General features: G+C 33.6%; 2 protein-coding genes across 6 annotated transcripts; one reads left to right on the forward strand and one right to left on the reverse strand.

The window, feature by feature from the left end:
- Positions 1-673: 673 nt before the first annotated feature.
- LOC128231136 (uncharacterized) lies at positions 674-10288 on the reverse strand. Its single transcript, XM_052943569.1, has 6 exons — positions 10160-10288; positions 7491-7617; positions 7124-7228; positions 6426-6501; positions 4008-4075; positions 674-3460 (listed from the first exon to the last, which is right to left on the reverse strand). The coding sequence occupies exons 1-6, from the start codon at positions 10181-10183 to the stop codon at positions 3369-3371; spliced, it is 492 nt and encodes a 163-aa protein (XP_052799529.1). The 5' UTR covers positions 10184-10288; the 3' UTR covers positions 674-3368.
- LOC128231135 (nucleobindin-2-like) lies at positions 10173-25574 on the forward strand. 5 transcript variants are annotated; one of them, XM_052943564.1, is made up of 15 exons: positions 10173-10299; positions 11680-11812; positions 12881-12988; positions 13718-13880; positions 16267-16361; positions 17345-17530; positions 18363-18453; positions 18820-18878; positions 19196-19378; positions 19742-19861; positions 20350-20398; positions 20589-21017; positions 21439-21522; positions 22615-23061; positions 24114-25574. In XM_052943564.1, the coding sequence occupies exons 2-14, from the start codon at positions 11687-11689 to the stop codon at positions 23046-23048; spliced, it is 2127 nt and encodes a 708-aa protein (XP_052799524.1). In that variant the 5' UTR covers positions 10173-10299; positions 11680-11686; the 3' UTR covers positions 23049-23061; positions 24114-25574. The 5 variants fall into 5 exon arrangements, with proteins under 5 accessions (XP_052799524.1, XP_052799527.1, XP_052799526.1 ...); XM_052943567.1 differs by having other exon boundaries at positions 22615-22788; XM_052943566.1 differs by having other exon boundaries at positions 13718-13844.
- Positions 25575-25798: the final 224 nt, after the last annotated feature.

Consider the following 25798-nt stretch of genomic DNA (forward strand, 5'->3'; position numbering starts at 1 on the left):
CTACGGCCTATAATTTTTTTTTAATGTTTTTAATTTTTGCCACCTTTAAAAAAAAATTATATATAGAGTGCCAATTCAGGGACCAGGATGCATGATTATGAACAGTCACAATTTGGATTCTAGACTCAGATGAAGAAAAGAATCATATTTATCAATTCATTTTACAAGATAAATGTAAATACTTCAGCAATTTTAAATAGTTGTAAATTTCAGAAATGTTCATGGTCAGTAATCAAATAGAAGGGAAGTTATAAGGAAATGAAGATTTGCAGTTTGGCCGCTTGAATCTGATTTCAGATTGTTTGTAATCATGGCCCCAGGTTTGATCATGTGCCTCACCATTCAAAAAGACATCAAATGAGTGTGCTGTTTGAGAAAAAAATTCCCATACCAATGTTGCTTCCCCTTACAAAGCACTTTGTTCCACAACCTAAAAATACTTATTTTGAAACCAATGTCCAAGTCTGGTGGAGTCTTAAAATACACACGCACGACACATGCTCATCTCAAAATCTCTCACAGTTTGAACACTGTGGGTTCAAATGGCAGTACCAAGCCTTGGTCTTTCCAAGAAGCAATGGTTATGTAAATAAATTAGAAAAACTTTCCAATAACTATAGCTTGTGGTAAAAAATTATGTGATAAATATGCATACTTGAAAGAAAGAAAACGATTAAGATTTGGAACATTTTAATAGAGAATAAAAATGATATCAAATTGTGCTTAACTAGTCAAAATTCTAGATTTCATTCTGCGTCAAAAATAGTGCATGCATTTGAATCTACTAATTAATACCTCAGTAAAGATTGTACATGATTTCAAAACATGTACCTCAATAGCTTGTATACAAGCCTAATTATGAAGCAGAATCAAACTAGTATTACATCAATGGAGTTGAATAAAATAAAATAATATGTACTACACTCCTTTCATATCAATATCTATGCAATCAGAAATTCAGAAATTAGGTTAGCCTTAAACGGACTATTCTGCAAAGTTTAAGATTAATCTGTGATCATGGTCAAACGTCAGCGCCATTTTAAACAATTCTGCACAATGGTCAGGTGGATTGTGTGTGAATAGTTACCAGGGTATCCGTACATGTCATATATAAAAGCAATAGTTAGTTGTTTTTGTCACATAATTTTCAGTGTTCTCAACAGCGGACATAAAGATCTGCCACCATGTCAGATTCGAAACTGTAAATCTTCATTTCCTTATAACTTTCCTTCTAGTGCTGATGATAAAATTTGCTGAACATGATATGGAGCTTCAGTAAATGGGGCAAATAAATGATGTGGGAAAATGATTTTGCTTGTTTAAGGTATTGAAATTCAGGTATCCCATCAGTTATTGACCTTAACCTTTGACCAACTGACCTCAAAATCATAAGAGTTCATCTATTGGTCATGGCCAACATGCCTACAAAGTTTGAGGTCTCTTGGACCAAGCTGTCGTAAAAAAAATAATTTCAGCTCAAAGTCACCACAACCTTGAAATTTGACCCATTGACCTCAAAACCATAAGGGTTCATCTGCTGGTCATAACCAACCTTTCTACTAAGTTTAAGGTACCTCGGGTCTCCATGTACTTAAGTTATTGATTGGAGACAGATTTTCAGTTAAATTCACCACAACCTTGGCCCCAGCATTCTTAAGTTATTGATTGGAAAAGGATTTTCAGCTCAAGGTCACAACAACCTTAACCTTTGATCTGAAAATCAATTTAGTTCATCTGCTGGTCATGACCTGCCTACCAAGTTTGAGGTCACTGGGCCTAAGCATTCTTCAGATATTGAAGGAAACCACAGGGACGAACGGACAGACAATCTGATTACTACATGCCGCCCTTTTTACCTTTCTATTTTCTATGAAAATTGAACATGTTCCTTTGTTTAGGAGAATTTTTACATCCAACAATCATAATGACCTGAGCACTATGTAATAAAGAAACTGTCTGTGTTTCTTTGGTCTTTTATTACAAATTACAGTGTGACAGTAGAGCACAATGATATATTGAATACAGTATGTAGATTTAAATGACAGTATTTTCCTTTGAAATAATTTGAATTTCTTTTCTCAAAAAGTATAGGTAAAGTAAACAAATAAGAGGGAACAATATAAGAGTGCTTTAAACAGCAAACTTTTAGTATAGTTCACAACATTTTGACAGTTTCTTGCATATTGTTAAGAAATCAAGTCAAGTGTAACTAAAATATAAAATAAGTACAGATAATGGATGACAAAAAAGTGTTTCCAAAATCTTTAATAGCAAAAACAAGCACATTAGCTCTAATGAGAGAAGTAACATGCTATGTACATGTTTGGTGCCAAAATAAATGTGTAAAAAAGTTAACAAAAACAAACTAATTTACAGGCAATTACATTTATCAAACAGAACAAAGTAATGACCAAACAAAGGGCGCTGACATTTTTGGTTGTAAGAATATACAAAGTCAGGTATGTATGATTACAGTTATGTTTCTGCAATACTTATCATTAACTAATGAACACATTTATATATGTGGTAGAAACAAATAATACAACAAGGTGAACACATACTTTAAGAAAAAGCACCGTAAGCACATGACAATGTTCGTCACTTTTTCTATTTGATCAAAGTTTAGCCACTCAACACATATATTACTGCCACAGTGATGAGTTTTACTACATATGTTTAATACTTTCCTTCAAAGTTTTAGAATTTTTTATCAAAGTTTAGCAACTCCACATATATATATTATCATCGATTAATGCCTTTATAAGCATTCCTTCAAAGTTCCAGAATATTTAAGAAATTTCCAGCTTCATTGAAAATAAAATGTACAGTGCAAACAATGAACAGGAGACTTCCCATGTTATTGACATCAAGGTCATAAAAGATATTAAAAACAATATTGAATTTGTTCTCGGTACAATACACAAATAAAAGTTCCAAAGAACTGCAAGTACAGTGCAAATAAAGATTTTGCACTTTCCACTTATACACAAAGATCACACAGTTTTTGTGGAATCAATATTCTGAACTGAATATATACCAAAAAAAGGACATTGTGCAAAGCTTGAGTTTAAGCATATTAACACAAACAACACAGAATGCTACACTTGCTAAGCTTTCATAATAAATCTCAAACAAGTATCATTCTACTACAGAATGGTGGTAACTCCCCCACCACTCACACACACACACACACTCTAATGAACACATTTTAATGCCATGTACAGTAGCCATACTATCAGAGATTCAGGCATCATATTGTTATTCCAAATACGTGAGCAGGGACACGTTGTCGATCAAATTTACTATGTCGACAGTCTTGCTGTGGTATACACATGTCTCAAATATTCACACTTGCCAGACACTCTAGTTTACTCTCTTTCTTCCTGCTGCAAAGCTTGTTCAGCCCTTTCTGCTTCCAGCTTTTGGCCTTTCTTTCCGCGCTGAAGTCTCACAATGTTTTCTGAAAGTAAATCTTGCATCTAAATTATAGTTTTCTTGCCTTTACACTTGACCAAATAATTTTCTTTTGGTAAAGTACCTTTCAGGGGCAAACTTTGGGGTCGTCTTATAAGCTGATCGTCATAAAGGCGGGAAAATATGATACTTTTAACAAGTAATATCAATTCATTAACATACTAGATGTTAACTTATTATGAAGGACATTGCAGCCAAATGGCAAGAAAGCAAAGAAGTGTAAGTTGTCATGATACTGCAAGTGCATGTGAACCTTGTTCAGCATTCATCACATCTCAGGTCAAGGTCACACTTACTGGTCAACGGAGCCCGATTTGGATTCCATTATTAATTTTCATGTCTCGGTCAAAGTCAGTGGTCAAATCTAATTCAAGCTGAATGGAAATGTACAGCAGCATGGAAAGTTGTTTTGTGCATAAGATCATTTAACAAATAATGAAGTTGTAACATTCTACACCCATCTATTCAAATTATCTACAAATTGCTATCACTCAAACAAGGCCCGTCTGTGAATAAAAGATTGCAGTACAAACCAGAGATTACAGCATGTTGCTGGTCCTCGTTACCCGGCAACAACGTTCCCGTGACCAGCACTCTGTCCCTGTTGAAACAAAAGTAAGCTACAAAATGATGCAATTAAATCTTAGTCGATTTTGAATATATTGCAATTAGAAGTGAAAAAATGTCAATTATATGTATACATTTATTGATGCTACTTAAATTCTGACCTCGTTGGTCCATTTAAATTAACACATAGCAATCACTTTAGAAGTAAAATCGACCAAATTCACAGAAAACATCAGATACCAATAGCTTATGTGACATTTTAATGTATAGAACAAATGAGTTACTTTTGACAACTTTTCAATAAAAAAAATTCTAACAAGCTAGTATGGATATATTCCAGGTGAGATTTTTCGGTCGTATGTATCACTTATGTTTATGTAGGTAAGAAGCTATCTTATGTGTAAGTGAAATATGCCACAGTAAAGAGAGACTCTCATTTGTTAATCTTGGAAATAAAGTGCCAGAGCTTTTGAAATCATAACGGCTGAGACAATACAGTCATCAAGTAATATAATACGTATCAATACAATGATATGCCAATACTATATTTTCCAATACAGATACTTGAATTATTACCCAGAAAAGAGAAACCAGAATTGTTATACATGTTATATAGCCATTTGTTTCCAAAACCTAGTAACTATTGAAATATTTTATAACATTAATGTAACCAGAACATATCGGTAACCAAGAAAGTGTTTGAAATAAGGAAATCTTACAGTATTGAATAATATATTTTCATTTCTTTAACATTTTCTAAAATCAATTAATATTAAACTCTTTAATTTCTCTGGTATATTTGTGACTAGAAGACATTTTGAATACACAAGGCAGTTAATCTATTTCATGTCTTGTTTGGTTTACACCCATAACACTGTTGTAACCACACAAATCGCCGTTGTTTACACCCCTATTATTATTATTAAGATTATTATTATTATTATTATATATTAAATTTATAGGTATAAAATAAAAAGGTCATTTATCATTGTTCTGTACAATACGGAATATATTTGGACTCGTACACAGCTTGGAAAGTCATTATGACTTTCCATGCCAAGCTGTGTACGAGTCCAAATATATATCCGTATTGAACAGAACAATGTTAAATAACCTATAAATATCGGTAATGGAATATATTGATATCTATCAGCAAGGGCAAATATTGATACATATCGGCAATGGCAAATATTGATACATATCGGCAATGGAAAATATTGATACCTATAGGCAATTGCAAATATTGATACATATCAGTGATGGCAAATATTGATACCTATCGGCAATGAAAATATTGATACATATCGGTGATGGCAAATATTGATACATATTGGCAATGGCAAATATTGATACCTATCGGCGAGGGCAAATATTGATACACATCGGTGATGGCAAATATTGATACCTATCGGCATGGCAAATATTGATACAAATTGGTGATGGCAAATATTGATACCTATTGGAGAGGGCAAATATTGATACCTATCGGTATGGCAAATATGGATACCTATCTGCCATGGAATATATTGATACCTATCGGCGAGGGCAAATATTGATACCTATCGGCGATGGAATATATTGATACCTATTGGCGAGGGCAAATATTGATACCTATCGGCAATGGCAAATATGGATACCTATCTGCCATGGAATATATTGATACCTATCGGCGAGGGCAAATATTGATACCTATCGGCGATGGAATATATTGATACCTATTGGCGAGGGCAAATATTGATACCTATCGGCAATGGCAAATATGGATACCTATCGGCGATGGAATATATTGATACCTATTGGCGAGGGCAAATATTGATACCTATCGGCATGGCAAATATTGATACATATCGGCGATGGAATATATTGATACATATCGGTGATGGCAAATATTGAATCCTATCGGCTATGGCAACTACTGATACATAATATCCGAGATGGAATATATTGATACCTATCAGCAATGGCAATAATTGAAATCTATCGATATTATTTGATTCATCTCATCTTTAAAATTTATACACAAGTGCTAAGTGCGAGTAACGGTTTTATACCATATTTTCAAGGAAAGCGTTCAATTAGTAGTGTGTATTGTTTCAATTTATCTTCATGCATCTTATAGCACAGTTAAGCTCCACCTTCTTGGTTACCGTTCTGAAAAGGGAGTTAATTTTTGCAGGAAAACAAAGAAAACTCTCTCAAATATGATACAACTTAATTAACCTGACTGTTGACATTACCCGATTTTGCTCTTATACTGAAAGTTACCTGACATTACCCAATTTTGCTTTTACACCTATCTGAAAATGAAGTGTTAACAGGTTTTGATCAGACCAAGAATATGAAACATGACTGTTGGATCTTGATTATAAACAAGGAATACAAACCCAACAACAATATTGTCCATTGTATACTTTATTCTTGATGTGTTGAATGTTAAAATCTGGTGCCAGTCTGTCCCACCTACAAGCAGAACATGGTTTCATATAATTCAATACACATAATCATAAACGTACATACATGTAGGACAATATAAGACTACTGAATGCAGATACGTGTGATATATGTGTCCCTTTTTCTTATTTGTTCAAGGAGTATACTCACTAATTAATTAGTCCAGAGTGTTGGCCTCGCAACACACAATAATTATGCATACTGAAACATGGGTACTAAGATAAAGGAGACTATCTCTGACAACATATAAAATTCAACTTATTTCTGACCTTTAATACATGATCACATCTACATTCTCTCATAAATAGTTAATCCAGTTATGCCCAGAAATTATTCTGCAGCAATGAGCAATGCTGTTCATGATATGACTGCTAAATTACATCATTCATTTTACTAGAAGCAAGTTCTAGTTTTTACACCAAATTTTCATGCAAAGAGAGAAGAAACGTCATTATATAATTTCCTGGGCTTAGGTCAAATGACTCGGTGAGTGTGCAAACTAGACTTCATCTTCTGACTGAATGACCACCCAAAAGACCAATCAAATGACAAAGCACACCTATGTGCCTCTATTGAATGTTCATTTTTTTAAAAGGATGCATCGAAACTACATTGTTTATTGAATTGTTACCTCTCTTTACCCCAACTGCGAAGGCACAAAATGGGCGACCCTGTTTTGACATCACCTCTTTTGGATCTGTGCCAACCCTGCCCAGAACACTGCACTGGAAATGGGCTGGAAACAGTGAGATAAATGATTATAATGTGATGTATACAAGTGTAAGTCATACCTTCAAGCAGTATGATAGCATTTATTTTCAATTAATTAATTCCCATTTATACATTCATACGATGGCTGTGAGAATGCATTTTCTTATCTAATCATCCATAATTTTCAGGGAAAATGCGTCCCATTACAAACACAGCAATTAGAATAATAACTGATAATTGTGAGACATTGTGACTGACATACTGTTAGAGAGGAGGGAAGAACTTACAGTACTCTGTTGGGCTATCCTGAGTGTAAGATTTGCCAAAATCTTCATCAGAGTATGTGTCAGACGGTGAAGAGAAACATCGAGCAGTCATCTGGTTCACTTTGCTCAGTCTGCCAGCAGCAGCAAGCTGAGAATAATTAAACACTGAATGAAAATAAAACAAGGCTATTAATAAAATCAATGGATGATTCCTGCAGTCTAATACAGTTGGAAGAACAAAGTGGTGATTTCTCCAGTCAGCAGTGGCTAAATGTGCCGATACCTGGGTTGAGGCATTTCAAAATGCTTACAAACGAGCAGATAATCAGTGAATCATTTTCAAATTTGGTTGCGTCCCTTGACCATGCATATTTCATAACAACAAGTCCCCTGAGAAAAAAAATGCAAGTCCCTAACATAGTCTGTGTATACATTAATTCAAGTCATGGATCCTACTGATGTACATGCTGGAGAATAATGGGTCCTTATGAAAATTATGAGTCACTATGATAAGAAAGTTGACTCTTTGACTTCAGACCCCTAAGTTAAAATAACCACTATGATAAGAAAGTTGATCTCTGACTTAAGACCCCCAAGTTTGACCATGAAAAATAAAGCCTTGACGTGACGTAGCTAGAACATGAGCTCTCCAAGTTGTCTCTGATGTGGGGAACACTGTCAGAGTATTTCAAAATTCTTAAAGCACTTAAATTATAAAAAATAGAAGCAGAAACGAAAATTCAGACCTATGATATCTCCCCTACAGTATTTTGACACTAACCATGAAGTATTGAAGCTCAAATATGCTCTCGGTCAATGACCAGACAAATGTGTGTCAGGTTACTGTGAAATCCTTCAAGCAGTTGAATAAAACAGACAGTAAAATAGCATGACATATTGAGCAGTTAACCCCTAATTATCACCTACGCTTTAAAGCAACATGGGCATTGCAAGTTGCCTGTGGTAAACATATATTTTGTAATACCTTGAGCAGCTGATGAGCAAACATGATTTTTAGTACTTTGAAGATTTTAGGTGATTTCCCCTCCCCCCCCCCCCTCCCCCACACACACACACCCGGATCTGCTAGTGATGGCTACTTTAATAAAGCATTTACAATGTATACATGGCTAGTACAATTTATTTCCATTGTCTCAATATGTATTTCTTCCAATCATAGTCTAATACTGTAACACAGTAGTCTACCATCAGTATATGTTTAAGGCATTTAGGTAATTTCTAGTACTATAATTAGTTAACCAAAAGTAAGACATTGGGGAAAGTTAAACAATGCCTCCAAAAACTCCACATTCAGATATGCCATATTGCTGGGGACCTTCTCAGGGAATTTTGTTCAGGAAACGGGAAAAAAGGGACTTTGACATTAGCTCACTCAGTCTCAGGGGATTTCTTATGAGTCTAATAAACCTTTTAATATTTCATGCCATAATTCTGCAAGGCTTAATCGTTGTTTTCGTTATCATTAAAGGGGCTGTACTCTGTATGATGAAATAGCGGAAAAAAAGAAAATTGTCGAAAAAAGACATTAACTTGGTATCGATGTGTACAATGCATTGAAACTTACTAACTGAAGTACCACATAGTTTATAATAATTTATTTTTCACAGTTTTTTGGTACTTTTCCATTAAAAAAGATAACTAGGTATGTCTACCTAGTAGAATTCATTTCTTATGCCTAATTGGCTAGTCTATGTTATCAGGTGATATTACCAACTTCAGTATATAGCTGATATATTCCGATCGTTAAGAGTAAGTTTTGGTAGCACAGTGGATACAACACTGGACTGCAATTTTGGCGACCCCGGTTCAAACCCGGACTCCGACTCGTTTTACATTTTGGTATTTTTTTTACAATTATGATATCAAAAAGTAAAACATTTTATTAAATAATTGTCCCGAGATTCGTTACAGAAAAAAATAATTTTGGGTGCCAATCTGGTGGACAGTCCCTTTAAAAACTCCTGCAATAGCATGTTTTTGCAAGTTCTTCTTCTATAAGCATTCTACGTAGTACGGAAAGAAGTATTTGTTTTTTATTATAAAGTGCTGGATGTTGTATTTAAATACAGGGGCGGATTCAGTAATTGACGTTACAGGGGGCGCAACCTTTTTGACATGGGCTCCTCCCTGAGAACCTAAATTTATATGGTTTAAAATGTTTGGAGGGAAAAAATTTAACAATTCAAGACAAAAATGGTGCATTTTGAGCTTGTTTTACACCTTTTTTACTGTGATATTGACATAAAAACAATCCCGCCCCCACCCCCTTTGAACCCACCAGCTAAATACATTGTTCAAAGCAATCGAGTCTACATTGTAATGTATAACAAAGCACTATACAGCTCAGTGCTTAAGCAACAACAATAATTGTATGTTCAGCAGATCTTTTTCTTAATTTTTGATAGTGCCTAAAATATATAAAGAATGCAAGTGTGACAACATATGAAAAAGTAATCAGCATGTGTCTGCTCTGCTTTGCAAGCAAGAACATTACATTCTATAGTAAGCAGTAAAGATAACTAACACACTGTGATACAGTGCAATCAACTAATGGTATATCCGAAATACTAGGACACAATATGTTGTACTTGTGTACACAGCAAAACAATTGTGTCATTAATCATTTATAGTCATTTTGAATGAAAATTCATTGTACAGCCACTGTGTACCTTTCGTGATAACGTACGAATCATTGTCGGGAATAATACGGACAGTTGACGTAATTTGTTTACATTCACGTGTCTTTAAAATAATTAGTTTAATGTAACCACATTTTCCGGAAGTTGACAGAGATACACGTACAGTTAAGGTATTAACATATTTTTGCCTTTTTTAAAACATCTGTTGGAAATATTTAAACGATTTCCTGACAATTCACAAACAACTGTAATTATTTTTCATATTATTGAGTGATAGTATCAAGCCGTGTTTAAGGTTGTTATAAAATACCATTGTGTTTATGTGTCAAGTTTTCGGATATGCTTATTTTTTCGGATACATTGAATGATAGTTTGTGTTTAAATGAATTAATGAAGTAAAAATGTTATGTTATTAGATAAGATATTGAGATAAAAAAATAAATCGTTGTTTTATTGCACTAATGGCATTTTCATCTTGTTTGTTTTTGCAAGTTGTTTTATGGCTTTAGCTGGGGGGGGGGGGGGGGGGGTCTGAAAATGGAATGAGAAAAAAAATGCAGATAACAGCACTCGCAAAAAAATGTTAATTCTTATATAACTGCAAAAGTGACTTGGAACTAAATTAATGTTTTTAAAAGAACCTTATGTTTGTCTTGATATAAGTTATCTTGGCATGCAAACTTTCAAGACAGTATGCAAATGAATAATCAAGCATTGTCAGATTTGATATCAACAATGTTTTACGTTGTTATTTTCACTTTTCATTGTTGTGCTCACTAAATCACCAGTAAATGAAAACAATTAAAATAAAAAAAATTCTATATATTTGATCTGGTGAAGGTGCAGTGTCCAATCCTAAGCTCATGTGATTTTTTTCAGTCTTAAACTGATTGACTGTTTTTACAAAAAAAATTGTCTTGGAATGAGCCAATTTTTGCGTTAACGTCTGAAAACCAGTGATACAGGACTGCTCACGAAAGATCAAATAGCAGTGTATCATATTTACATTCAAAAATTGATATTTATGGCTAAAAGCATAACTCACACTTAAAGAAAAATGAGTTTATCTGAAGTTTTCCAAACAATTGATATCTGTTCTATTGTGAATCATCTTATATGACTGAATTGAAGGCAATGATACCAAAATCAGCTGATTCCCAGACAAAAACTAAAACAAGGAGTAAAAACTGTCAATCTGTGAGAGTGCAGCTGACATGTATGAATAGGTTGGTATAATATCAGATGAATTTAGACTTTTAAATGAACAAGCCCAAATTCTTATACTATTGTTTAGCATCAAATTTTTGAACAAGCCCTGCTATATAAAATTCAGAATTTGAGCAAGCCCGGAAGGCATTTTACCAGTGCAGGGCTTGCGGGCTTGTGTTAATTTCGACCACTGTAATATACATTGTTTTACATGTTTATGAAATAAAAAGAAAACCAAGGCAGTAACCAAACTGACTGAATGCTACTGAATTGAAATTTATGTAGCCATTAACAATTTTTGTACTCATTACTGATAATCAGACTGATTTTTCATTTTTTAGGAAAGAAATGCGGTTATTATTATTTTTGCTGGGCTGTGTGATGGTTCAGGACATAGTATGTCCACCTGTTCAGCCAGAAATAAAGCCAGTGGAGGGTATGTCACCAGACGATGAGCAAGAAGAGGAAGACCCTGTATGCTTTTATATTATATTTATTTATGATTGTTAAATCAAATGCACAAAATGAACTTTTTCCACTGTAAGAAGTTGACAATTCAAAAAGCGTTTCTTTTTTTATAATAAATTCAAGTACTGTTTATATATGCAATGGAGTGGTAAATATTTATAAAAGCCGTTGTATCATGAAATGTATATATTGAATGTATTTAGACAGTTACAGTACACATATCTACCTTTAAAGCTGCACTCTAACCGATTGAAGGTTTTGACAACTTTTTTATTTTTTGTCTTGGAACAAGCCAATTTTTCGCGAAAGTCCATGGAAACTAGTTATAAAAGACTGCTGACAAAAATCAGATTGCAGATTTTTTTAAAATTTAATTTCAAAATGTTTTATGCATTTTTCTTAATGGTTTAAGCTATAAAACATTAATTTTCGAACGGAAATATGAAAATCTACGATCTGTTTTTTTTGTCAGCAATCTTATATCATTGGTTTGCAGATATTTACGCAAAAATTTGCTCTTTCCAAGACAAAAAATAAAAAAAGTTGTTAAAATGGTCAATCTGTGAGAGTGCAGCTTTAAAGCTCTGATTTAAGCTCAAAACATTATTGACATATTTGCTAATGACTCTTTTCAAAATTGAACAAGCAACAAACCATGTACTGAACAGTGACTTAAATATTCTATTTAAAACAATTTGATTCAACATGTACTGGTACATTGAAAACAGGCAAAATTAAAACAAAATATTTTTTTAAGTAAAATCCAACTTTTTCGAAGAATTTTTTTTTTGTGATTTCTAAAAAATCTAAATGAAATGTTTTTTTATAAAATAATGATAAAATCCTCTTAAAAAACCTGATGATTCTACAGAGGATTGCAATGTAAATTTATCTGCATGTTAATATTTTGACTTGGTTGCAGACTTATTCACTGACAGCTTGAAAACTTAAAATCCAATTTTAAAACTAGATGATTCTGCAATGGAAACCAATGTATTTAAACCATATACTAAAAAGACATATAATTTACCCCTTCAAAACAAGGTGCATCTTAATATATCATCCTGTTCGCAGGCGTTTGGGTTGGAGTATGAGCGCTACCTCCGTGAAGTCGTCACGGCGCTCGAGGAAGATGAAGGCTTTAGAAAGAAGCTCGAGGAGATGAACATGACCGATATCAAGGTGGGTGAAAGTGGTATATTAGTTTAACATTCTCATGATATGTAAATTTGTAATTATATGTTCAAAATTAATGGGCCATAGCCTTCTTGATGTTAGGCAGAAAACCAATCTTGAATCTATCACATCATTGATATTTGGATGAACCTATAATTTTATGGGAAATAAGTTACTAACACAGATTATGTAATAGTGCAGTGAATCCCTATCATGTGACATATTATGTCATTTATATAATGTTATAAATTTATGAATACATTTTTTATGTCATCATTCTTTTCTTATTTGATCATCAGGGTATTTAACAGCTAAAAAGATTTTTTATTATATGCAAGTTTTCAAACCAAACACACTTATTTTGTAGATACTGGCTATTTAAGTGTTAAACTGTCATTACAGCTTCAGTGAGGCATGCGAATGACAGATTGTTAATGAGTGATGACACTATCTTACTATTTGTGTCACTGTGAATAGGATACATGCTGTCATAGATTACGTGGACTGATGATGTGGCCTTTACATTGTAAAGCATGCCATTGGCTAATACCTATCATAATTGAACATGTCAATTATCATTTTAAAAAGCAAGAGTGAACAATTACATGCTAATAAACTGAAATGAAGTAAAAAAACAACAACAACATCATCAAATTAATCAATTATTATGTTTAATTATTAAATGCATACATCATTTTCAAACAAAACACTTTAGTTTTGTTTCCTTTTCTTCAGAATGGAAAAATTTCCCAACACCTTGAGCTTGTATCACATCAGATTCGAGAGAAGCTTGATGAAATTAAGCGTCAAGAGATTCAACGGTTACGTCAGTTAGCTAAGGAAAAGATTAAAATGATGAACGGTATGGAGATTTTAGCTTCTGTTGCAAGATTTCCAGGTATGAGATTTGAGCTGCGTGAGTAAATCGTGGGCACTAGATTTGACGTGGAATAATCTCCCCTAATACTCCTCCAGAAATCTCCTTTTGTGTTTACAGCTAGACTCACTGACGCTCAAATTGTCTTTACAGCAGTGAACATAAATTATGATGAAAGGGAATTGTTTAGTATTTGATCTTTTCAATCAATGTTCCATTAATATTTGTTCATGATCTCATGGTACAAATTCAAAACTTCCAATTTAACTTATCTAGAAAAAGAAAACAACATATTGCTTAGCCTTGTTACATACATATAAACCTTTTATATGTCTGTGGCCTTGTTACTGTACTAATTCATAATGTAAATAAACAAGCAATCAATTCACTGCTGTATGGAAAAGGTTATTTAAAAATAACATGCATTTAATACATGTTCACGTAGATAAATATCTGTGTCCTGTGCCCAAAAAATTACTGTGCAAAGATGAAAAATTATAAAGAAGCACTGTCAATGGAAAACAGCTTTTTGGTGTTGATGAATTTAGACCTCAAGGTCGAACAATGATATATTCTGGGTGTACAGGAAGCAGATTAACCAGTAATTCTTTTATTTGAATATATCAAGATTAAAGACAAAGCATTTTAACATAGTCCCTAAATTTTCACACTGGCTTATTATGGCTATTTTTATTCTTCTACATGTACCGGTAGGTATACATGGAATATTTAAAAACTAATTAGATTTGGTCCGCAAAATGAATGCTTAATTTTTCATCTTGATATTTACCCATACGATCTATTTCACCATTTTTGCTTCTTGCTCCATAGATACAAACCATTTTTGTAGCCATTGTAACATTACTAGAAAAACCATTTTCTGCAGTATTACAAATATCCATTTGAAACAGCTGTTCATATTGTTTTATGAGATATTAGACCAAAAAAGGCAAATTTGTATTTAGCTTGTCGTAATTACCAATAGACTGCAGAACTACAGCTGTGGGTTATACATTTCTATAATTTTCTAACACATAGTTGTCTGTACATACCATTTTCTTAGTCATTAAATATGTTATGATGCAGACAGAGTTTTCTAAGTAACTCTTGTAATTTGCTTTAAAATGTCAAAGTTTGTGTGAATCTTTTACTTAAACAAGGCTCCCAGTATTAACTTCTTTACTATCAATTTTAAGTTTTTCTCTAAAAATATAAGTTTTTTGTTCCACCATTTATAACTATTATGTTAAAATTTGAATAATTTGCAACTATAACTTGACCAATTTAAATGGAAAAAAATAAGACTGATTGAAAATGTGATCATAAAAGTAACACCAGGTTTTGTTATGTTGAACTTCCAAGTTTTCATCTTTAGAGGTTTGCACAATAGCAATTTACTTCCAAACTTCTTTTAATGGCTGCTCTGGTTTAACTACATACAATTCTAAACATTCCACATGTATTATTTATATGTATGTGCATTGTACCAAATGCTTTACAATATTTTAAGACCCTTATACCAGTATAAAGCTAAGGTCACTATTTTTGTTTCATTATAATTTATGTGGAAATTATCTTAATAATCATGGTTAACATTTTTCATATAGTGAAATAAAGTTTTAGTAAGTCATTTTGCTAATTGATAAGATAAAGATAATTCAGCTTGTTAGGATTAATATTTCTTCTAGAAATTGGGATCATGGACATAAAGGTTGATTACATAAGAACACACAATATTTGGCCATTTTCACCAGTCTAGATTTGTTAGTTTTAGTTGGCTTGTTGCGTTGCAGTAGATTCAGTTCAAAATGCTTTACTTCCTCAGAATAAGTAAAGTTTTGTAAATACAAAAATGTACCTGAAACATGGAAAATACTTCATTGTGATTGATAAGCTGTAATAATGTAATCTTGCTTCATACGTTTTATATGTTATAATTACTATAATACATACAAATGTTCTAAGTGATCGATGTAATGTGCTTTGAAAATATCCAAATAAGGTTCATATTGTAAAAGAACATGTTATATTATTTGTAATGTATTATTAATATCAACCTGTTTTTAAACACTACTTAAATGTCATCAATAATGATGTTCCCTTTTAAATTTGTAATATATATATATGTATTGGTAAATGATGTGTGCATGTATTGTAGTCTACATTGTTCGTTAATAATAACACATTAGTCTGTTCTCATGACAATTGTTAAAATAAGCATGTGCCCAAAAATATAAGCCCTGCACTGGTGATTACCGGTAAACAGGTTTTATAGTTCATTTGCTGTGTTTTATGAAGATCCTTTTGAAAAAAACAACTGATGGGAAGCACTATTGTAAGCATTTAGGTTTGTTCATCAAGGTCATGTGATATATCTCTCAACCATTGTTTTTTTCTTGTTACCCAGGTGTTCAGGCCATGGACAACAGCTTCCTCCATCATCTCGACACAAAGAATGCACATTCATTTGAAGCTGAAGATCTGGAGAAACTCATTAAAAAGGTGACTAAGGATCTGATGGCAATAGTATTTAGAATAAGATTATAAGTATCTTCCATGGCCGAGAGTGTAAGATAGGTTCATTCCGACCCGAGCGTAGGGTGTTTTGCGGAAACGAAGTTTACTGAGTTTCCGCAAAACACCCTGCGCAAGGGTCAGGATGAACCTATCTTACACGAGCGGCTATGATAGATGCTTTTTCTCCCACCTCAGTTAAACAAAATTAAGTAAAAATGTATTTTTTTGCCGGAATTATTTTGTGCTTAGTAAAAATAATTGCGTACGGATATGCAATAATTCGTGGTTGTCATGGATATTCGCGCAGTGATTCAGAGTATGTAAATGGTCTGATCGGTCTTTAAATAGTTCTAAGAAGAGTGAAGCATTATTTCTTGAAAGGTGCGTGAAAACTGTTTTCTGGTGACATTTGAAGCGAGAAATAATTAACTCGCGTTGTAAATATTGCCACCAGGCAAGGTTTCCATGATGCGCTACAGACGACAGTCTTCAACAAGGGAGGTAATTACAATGTGGTGACCATTAAAAGAAGTTCCATACGGGCATTTTATCTTCGCCCGTGGGCAAGATAAGAATTTCTAGCATGGTTAAATTAATGGATCTACTGAGGTGGGAGAAAGAACATTCTGCACAAGTTCAACTGGGTAGAGTATATTATATAATCACATTTTATAAGATACTTTCCGACCGTGATCATAAGATAGTGGAACGAAATAAGTATAGGATACTGTAATACTTGAATGCCCCAAAAGTTGTATTCATTCATAGTTTTCATAACAGGGTAATCTGGGTTAATGCTTTTATACATTACTCAACTGACTAAGAAGTAATTGCGTTCAGGTTTTTTTATCATTTAGTTAATGCTAAATTTAGCTGTGAGCTTATATGTATCAATATCAAGTCTGTTTCATGGGTAGAAACCAAGGCTGTGCAGTTCTGTAATTCTTTCCTTCTTTTCCATTCTGCAGGCAACAGGTGACCTTGATGAGATTGACAAGAAGCGCCGTGGAGAGTTCAAGACGTATGAGATGGAGAAAGAGCACCTCCGTCGTGAAGAGTTGAAGAAACTGGACGAGGATCAGCGCAAGCAGAAGGAACACGAGTTTGAGGAGCTGCAGAAGAAACATAAGGAACACAAGCCTGTTCACCATCCGGTATGGGCTAGTCTGATTTTATGTCAGTATTAAGGAATCATCCTAGATGCAGACTTTCGAGATAAGCTCTCATGTGTCTGTTTTTACTAGAAAAAAAATGATTTCACAAGAAGAAGAGTCCAAATAGCCTTGGTGTCAGCATCAACGTCAACTGCTTGCAGTTACTTTAACATTGGACGTAACTCCCAAACTGCTCAAGATGTGCTAATGAAACTTTGGGGCACTGCTACCAGTGATAGTGAGCAGTGAGGCCTATAACCCTGGCTTTAATAATTCTCATGTTTGACCCCTTTTTTGACAAAAAAAACAACATGGGGATTTTCTCTGACACGCTGTTGTTTTAGATTTTTCCTGATTAAATTGTGGGCAAAGTATTTAACAAACATCTGAACAGTTCAACTAAGTTGACTTGCTCTTTAGGTGTAGTTTGATCGCTGACATACATTGTGTAATCTTCATTGGGTAGTTGGATTAGAATACATGTTTAATTGATCATTTTAGAGACTAGATGGACATGGAGTGATCAGTTCTCTTTAACAATGGGAAATTGTTTTTAGCAAGGGAGGTTTACACCTCATATTGTTAAAAAATACATCCCTAGATTTTTTTGTCCCTGAAGTTAAGTCAGTTTTACATACCGGGGTACATGTAAATGTGTGTTGGATTTCCCCTAGAACATATGAATGTATTAAAGAGGAGTAGTGAATGTTGAATATGTCTTTAAACTCTGAAAAAAATAAAATAACAGTAGCTTCTGATGTTAGATAATATTTATAAAGACTTTTAATATTTTTTTATTAAGACTTGGCATTGTGTTATTTTCTGCTTGTAGGGCAGCAAGGCCCAGCTGGAGGATGTTTGGGAGAAAACAGACAACATGGACACACAGGATTTCAACCCCAAAACATTCTTCAACATGCATGGTAGGGAAAACATAGTCCATCAGTGTTTTTTTATCATGAAATTTCACATTAAGATAAACTATCCTGAATCCTTACCTTGTTTCTTGATTTAGAATTTGCAGCTGGCCTAGCTGAATTAGACATTCAGATATTTTTTTTATTATTTGTAAGGGATTATGGGGAATGCCAAAACACCAAGTTCCTTATTACTGGGCACATAAAAATAGTCCTTGTGCCTTCAATTATTTTTGTTTTTCAAAAGTGTTTAGCTTGCAATATTTTGTGAAAAACATTAAGGCTTTCTTTTATTTGAAGTCAGTTTTGATCCGAGTGATCAAATGCTTTGCCATTTTGTAGTCAACAGTTTGTAATACTTGGTTGTTGCAGATCTAGACGGTAATGGATTCCTTGATGGTGAGGAGGTAGAAGCTCTCTTCCAGAAAGAGGTATGGGTCACTGGCCACCAAAAATGTTGAATAATATACTATTTACATTACTGAATTGATATATGTATATAGTTTGTTTCAATACTGTTAACTGATTAAACATTAAAGAAATATGTGAATGCTTAACAGTTTTGTTGATTAAATGAAAAAGTATATGATGTTAAAGACAATAATAGGTTTGATAGTATGATTGCCCATCACAAAAAAATAGGGCCAAGGGCATAACATTTTAGAGTATTTGGACAATGAGCAGTGTGGAAATGAAAATGGAGAGACAATTTATGGCTCTATCAGAATTAACTTTTTTCTCCACCTAGTTGGACGAGGTATATGACCCTAACAACCCAGAGGATGATATGCGTGAGAAGTATGAGGACATGGGGCGTATGCGAGAACATGTGTTTAACGAGATTGACACGGACAAGGACCACCTTATCAGCCAGGAAGAGTTCCTCAACTACACCAACTCCAACCAGTTTGAGAAAGACGAGGGATGGAAGGTAAGTCTCTAAGCCTGAATAGTTTTTATGGCTTTTTGCAATGGTAGATAAAATAAAATATCCGTCTGCTTGAGTTTCTATTACCGGTAATTATAAAAAAAATGGTCAAGCAGATTTAGAATTGATATTTGGACTAGCTCATACTCGAGTATAGAATTATTCAGCAATCACTCCCATTTCCTATTACCGTTTGGGGAAAAAACATTTGTGCATGCATACCATTTATTATTAAGGTTTAGCTGATAAGGGCAGACACATAAAACTATGCATAAATTGCGCCTCAAACTTCCTTAATAACGTGTTAGTATGTTTTGTTGTGTGACATTTGTATAAAGTAAAGCATTAACAATAATGATATTACAGACAGTGGATGAGGAGCAGAACTATACAGAGGAGGAGTTAGAGCGTTACGAGCAGATGTTACGTGAACATGAGGAACGTGCAAGGGCCCAGGGCATCGACCCTAACCAGCCCGGCATGGTGGTGAGTTGGTCATCTGTGAAGTAAATGTTTTACTGTAAAGAATGTTTTATGAGCAAGAAGAGTGTATAAAGGCCAAGGACAAGTTCTTAACCAGCCTGCAATGGGGGTGATTAGTGTGGAAAAGTCTGTGAAGTAAAGTTAGCTATAAAAAATGGTATTGGTGGATTTGGAGTGTATGAGGGCCCAGGGCCTGAGCCTGTACCGGGTAGAATGGGGGGGGACTGTGAAGTAAATTTAATGTTAAGGTTTTATTTAAGTATGTTCTTTGCTTGATTATATGCTAAAAATCTATGATGATGTGATGACTTGTGTACATGGAACACATATATTGCATAACTTTCAAATAAGATTAGGGATTCGATACAATTGAAACATTGACAAGGTGTCAATACAATCAATGAATGTCATGTTTGAGTTGGTTTTATAATTTATTACATGTATTTTTAACTGTTTAAAATTACACCTAATAATAAGACCTTTAATTTCAGCCACTAGGCCACGACCCTAATGTCCAGGAGATGCAGATGCCACATGAAGGTAAAACTTTGCAAGAATGCATGTGTACATGCATTGAATGTTAAAAGAGGGTAATACTAAACCATTTTGATTAAATTTCTGTTCAATTACGCATAAATGTTCTTCAATATTATCATGACAGAGTACTCTTATCATTTTCTCTTCAATTTCTATGCCAGGCAATACTGTTTAGCAATGTAATACTTTGCAGGTATGCCTCAACAAGGAATGCATCAACAAGGGCAACAGTTCAACCAGGGTCAGCAAAGGCAATTTCAGCAACATGAACAGCAACAACAAATGAGGCAAATGGGCCAGATGCAAGGTCAGATGCCTCAAGGTCAGATGGGTCAAGGCCAGATGGGTCAAATGCATCAAGGTCAGATGGGTCAAGGCCAGATGGGTCAAATGCATCAAGGTCAGACTGGTCAAATGCATCAAGGTCAGATGGGTCAAGGACAGATGCATGGTCAAATGCCTCAAGGTCAGATGGGTCAAGGACAGATGAATCAAATGCCACAAGGTCAAATGGGTCAAGGACAGATGCCTCAAGGTCAAATGCATCAGATGGGTCAAATGCCGGGTGGAGGACCAATGGATGGACCACCAGGCAGGCCACCTATGCAGGGAGGACCACCAGGTAGAACACTTTAAGCCATTTTTTTGATAATAAAACTAGAGTCAGAATCCAATAGGGCATTTTAATCACATAGGTTATATACAACTCAATTGGATGTTTCCAGATTCTGATTTCCTATTGCTCTAAAGATAGATTCATTTTGTGATATTATTTACTTGCAGATTTATGATGTGTATATAATAAATACATGTCTGTTATGTGAATGTGAGTTTAAGAATTGATCTTACTTAGTAAACTTTCTTGAACTTTGTGGCATGACTCTGTTGACAAACTATGATATGATTGTAATGGAATGCCTGTAGTTTACTGCGATACCATATATAACATTTTGTAAACAATATAAGTACTAGGATAGAAATCAAACTACAACAAAAATAATCGTACACAGCAAATTAACATTTGCATATTGTTGCTGTTTCAGCTGGACAGATGCCAATGCAAGGCGGACAACAGGCAATGGGAGGTCAGATGCCCGGCCGTCAGGACCATGTCGCAATGGGGCAAGGTAGGATAGACTGAACATTTGCATGCTGACTTTGTTGACTGTTATTTTGTGAACGACAGTGTATTCTGTCTAGATGTTTAATTTGTACTGTTTTTGTTCATTAATGTGAAGCTTGTAATTCCATTCATCAAACTTCATAATTTTGAACTAAGTATAAATGCTTGTTTGTATGATTTCTCTGTTATTGTTATCCTATAAAATAATATTAGCATGTTTGTCTGCTATGGTGGCATATAACTGCTGTATGTTAACCCCTTTACGTTTGCGAATTGTTTCGTGTTAACCACTTTTTTTCATAAGCCTGTTTTATTCTAATGTTATTTATCTTACCAAAAAGTTTCATGAATATTAACTAGACAGCTAAATAATAATTGCAAAAATTAAGAGGTTAACAAGAAATAATTAGTGAACGCTATCAGGTTACCTTACGGCTAGAGGTGCAACAATTCGCTCTGATGCATCGAAAAACCGTTTTTAAACTCTCCGATTTGATTCAATAAGGAAACCCCAAAATTTGATTTGATCTGCATATTAAGCATACATCCTACAAAATGACCCGTTGTATCCATATTCTTAACATGTCGACTTTTGTTACGCTGCGTGCGATTGGTTTATAGTTAATCTGGCATCCAATCAATAATAAAGTTTCATTCTATTTATCCTAGTACCATGGTTTCTCCGGCATTGAAAGGTGCTCTTAAAAAAACTAAGATCATGTTTTGCTATTCATTTAAATTTTATCAACAGTCTGTTTCTGTTTACTGTTATAGTCTGTTATAACTTATAACTGTGTGATGTTATTTAACTTTGTAAACAGAAATTTTTGTTTAGTTAAATTTGTTCTTGATGAAAAATTGTCCTAAATTTTCATAATTGCAATGATTAAACAACCTTTAAATATACAACTTAATATTAAATAGCAGCAATAAGTAAAACATGAATTGAAGCGAAAATAATGGAATCGACATGTTTGATATGGGAATCGAATCGAGCTTTTAGTGAATCATTGCAGCTCTACTAATGGCAGTAATATGCCACCATAATTTGCCTTGTGTTTGTAATAGTAATTGTATTGGTGCTATTCATTTACAGCACAAATAAATACAGCAAATGCACAAGGTGAAGGTCAAGGTAAGCCTGGTGGTGAACAACCCCAGGCTCAAGGTCAGCCAAATGTACAGGGCCAGCCTGCTGGGAATGCTCAGTCTCAGAATATAAACTCTGATACACAAGCCAAAGTGCCTGAAAATACAGACAATAAACAAGGTGAAGTTTTTGAGAAAATTGACCAAACACCGGGTCAAGGTCAAGTGTTAGATAACTCTGAGCATGTTCAAGTGCAAGCTGTAGTAAATGATCAAGTGCATGTACAAGATAAAGCAGTAGAAAATATTCAGCCTGTGGAAGGCCAAGTGCATGCTAAAGCTGAAACAGTAGAGAACATTAAGCCTGTTGAAGGCCAAGGTCAGAATGTTGTCGAAGGTGAAGTTAAGGGGTCAGAAGGTCAAGCACCAGTTGAGGTGTAGATACAGGGAGATGGTGAGTAGATTTGTGCTCACCCTAACATGTAAGCTCCTAGCACATGTAGCCAGTCCCAGTGTGTCGCAGTTATATTCTTTTAGTTTGTGTTTTGCTCTCCCTTTATAGCCGTTGCAGTGGTTTTTCATTGACTTACATTTATGTTTCTGGCAAAAAAGATGAAAGGTGTCTGACAGATGCATTTTTGCTCTTTTTTCCAAGCGTTTTTATAAACCTGCATGTATTTACACAGACCAACTTTTAACTTGCTAAAAGCAAACTTTATATACAGTTGAAGGGATAAATTGTACACACTAAAAGGTCTTAAGTTTTCACAATAGTTGTCTTAGGTGTTGATTTATTAGTCATATTCAGGTACATGTATGATTGAATGAATATGTACATTAAGCGCAAAATGTTCATGTATTTAAAACATTTTTTCATATAGAATTATAGTACACTTGTATTCTGCTTTTTTTGCTTTTTTGTTTTTTGCACCTTTCCACAAATGGGGCCACAGCCGTTTGAATGGTGAAAGTAGTGACATGGCCTCACAATTAAAACAAAAGATAGACTTTTAAACAATGTTAGGTATACATTTAAAAAGAGTTTGAAAAGGGGCTTATAACATTGTGTGCTTGTGAGTTTTGCTAATATTTTTGTGAATTCAAGTGGTCCTTTTTGAGCCAAATTTCTATCACTATAGGTTTAAATTTGAGTCATAAGGGATGTAGAATAAACTAGACTAGTACTTTCGCAAGCTAACTTTCAGTGTAGGGTGTAGTTTTTGTTTTGCTAGTTTCTTGCTGTGAGTTTGGCAGGGTTTTGTTTCAGCACAATATTTCTCCTCTATATATGCTACATTCTACCTTTAACCAATAACAACTACATCCAGATTCTACTGATTGAATATGTTTAATATCAGATCATGTTAATTAAAGGATAACTTGTTTAAAGATGTTCCAAACATTCCTTTCAACATTGAACATAAGACTTTGATTACTTTTAAAAACATTTATGTGGCATCTCGGAATTATGTGGAATGCCTTATAATAAACAATGTCATATTTCAGGAACAGTCAACCAGCAAGGTCAAGGTCAAGACACATTGAAGTTCCAAGGTCACCAGGGTCAAGGTCAAGATGAACGGAAACCCTTTGTTTAACAGCTTTTTGTAAACTGCTTTACCAAATTTTGCTCATTAAATACAAACATTACAAACTTTTGAAATTTGTTTCAATTTTTTTTAAAGGACAATATATATAATAACATTTATCTAAATATTTATTTAACATGTTCAGTAAAGTTATAAAGTTTATACAGATGTTAAAGAGTTTTGTGTTTTAAATATTACAGTCTCATAACTGAACGCACAAAAAAGTCAGGTACAGTTGAAAGCATAATGTTTTTTACAATATTATTTTTGGCTCTATTGCATATATTTAACACTTACCCTTTCTTCAGTCTTTGCTGAAATATATTCCTGTTTACAATTTGTTGTTTTTTTAAGAAAAAAAGTTTTTATATTTGTATTTTTTTTTAACATTTTCTGCATTGCGATTTGGTAAAAAGAATTTCACACTCGGCCATTATACTACATACAGTGGTTCTAGTCAAGTATAGATAGTGCTTCATATAAATATTTATGACAGAGAGTTTGTTCAGACAGTTAAATATTTTAGTGTAGTACAAGTTTTGTCATTTTAATTTTGAAAAAAGTTAAGTCAATGAAACAAGAAACATAATTTTACATAATTTAAATTGTACTCAAATATTTGTATGTTCAAACATATCCATGTGCCTTGGAAATGGTGTGATACAATATGTTTGCCATGTAACTGCCAATAAGACAGCTAATATGTTCATGGGACATGTAAGGCAAATTACTTTATTACTTTAAAATCCATGAACAGCGCTTCTTTGTTAAAAATACTTGTTTTGGGACTGTTTTCTGTGTGGAAACTTAGTAAATTATGTGCAAATTTATATTTATTACTTTAAAATCCATGAACAGCGCTTCTTTGTTAAAGATACTTGTTTTGGGACTGTTTTCTGTGTGGAAACTTAGTAAATTATGTGAAAATATACAAGTTTTCTTTACTTCTAATTTGCATTCCATGTTGTAATTTAATATTTCTGCCTTTGATTTCTTCAAAACAGTTGTCAAGTTCAAAATTCTAAATTAAATAAATTTATTAAAGTTAGAAACTCTTAAATTTATTAATTCATTAGGCTTGTTCCAAATGTTTTAATCAATGTGCCAAATTATAGTTGAAAAAAACATGCTTTCATTAAATTGTGTGTCACTGTGTAACTCATTCATGTTTCCTTTAAGGAGTTACACCTGGTTTTTAGAGCTGTGTTCAGAACAAAGCTCCTGGTAAATCGAGATATGAAGTGCAGTGTTCCTAACTTATTTGATTATGTTTTGTATATCTCAATGATGCGGTGTCGTTCTGTCTGCATTTCATGTTGTTATTGATTTTATCAACATTTTAACAAGCATTTGTTTAAATAAATTATTTTGAAATATATTTGTATTTTATCTATTTATATCAATTCAGTTGTGTTAGCATAAGATAATCTCAAATTCTGCTATTGCTAACACTACTTAAGTTATGTATCAATATTTACACCTCAATCTTCATTCCTGGAATGAACGGCCTTTCAGCAATTGCGAATATTTTCTGATGAACCAAAATATTCAAATCCCGATTCATTGAGTAATAATATAAATTGAAATTAAAGTTTATCTCGT

This window comes from Mya arenaria, chromosome 4 (genome assembly GCF_026914265.1).
Source record: "Mya arenaria isolate MELC-2E11 chromosome 4, ASM2691426v1".
NCBI lineage: Eukaryota > Metazoa > Mollusca > Bivalvia > Myida > Myidae > Mya > Mya arenaria.

Coding starts and splice junctions, on each gene's coding strand:
- LOC128231135 (XM_052943564.1), top strand. CDS start 11,687: ATGCGGTTATTATTATTTTTGCTGGGCTGTGTGATGGTTCAGGACATA. Junction 21,018..21,438: donor TATGCAGGGAGGACCACCAG/GTAGAACACTTT, acceptor TTGCTGTTTCAG/CTGGACAGATGCCAATGCAA. Junction 21,523..22,614: donor CCATGTCGCAATGGGGCAAG/GTAGGATAGACT, acceptor ATTCATTTACAG/CACAAATAAATACAGCAAAT.
- LOC128231136 (XM_052943569.1), bottom strand. CDS start 10,183: ATGATTCGTACGTTATCACGAAAG. Junction 7,229..7,490: donor GGATAGCCCAACAGAGTACT/GTAAGTTCTTCC, acceptor CACTGTTTCCAG/CCCATTTCCAGTGCAGTGTT. Junction 6,502..7,123: donor CGCAGTTGGGGTAAAGAGAG/GTAACAATTCAA, acceptor TTCTGCTTGTAG/GTGGGACAGACTGGCACCAG.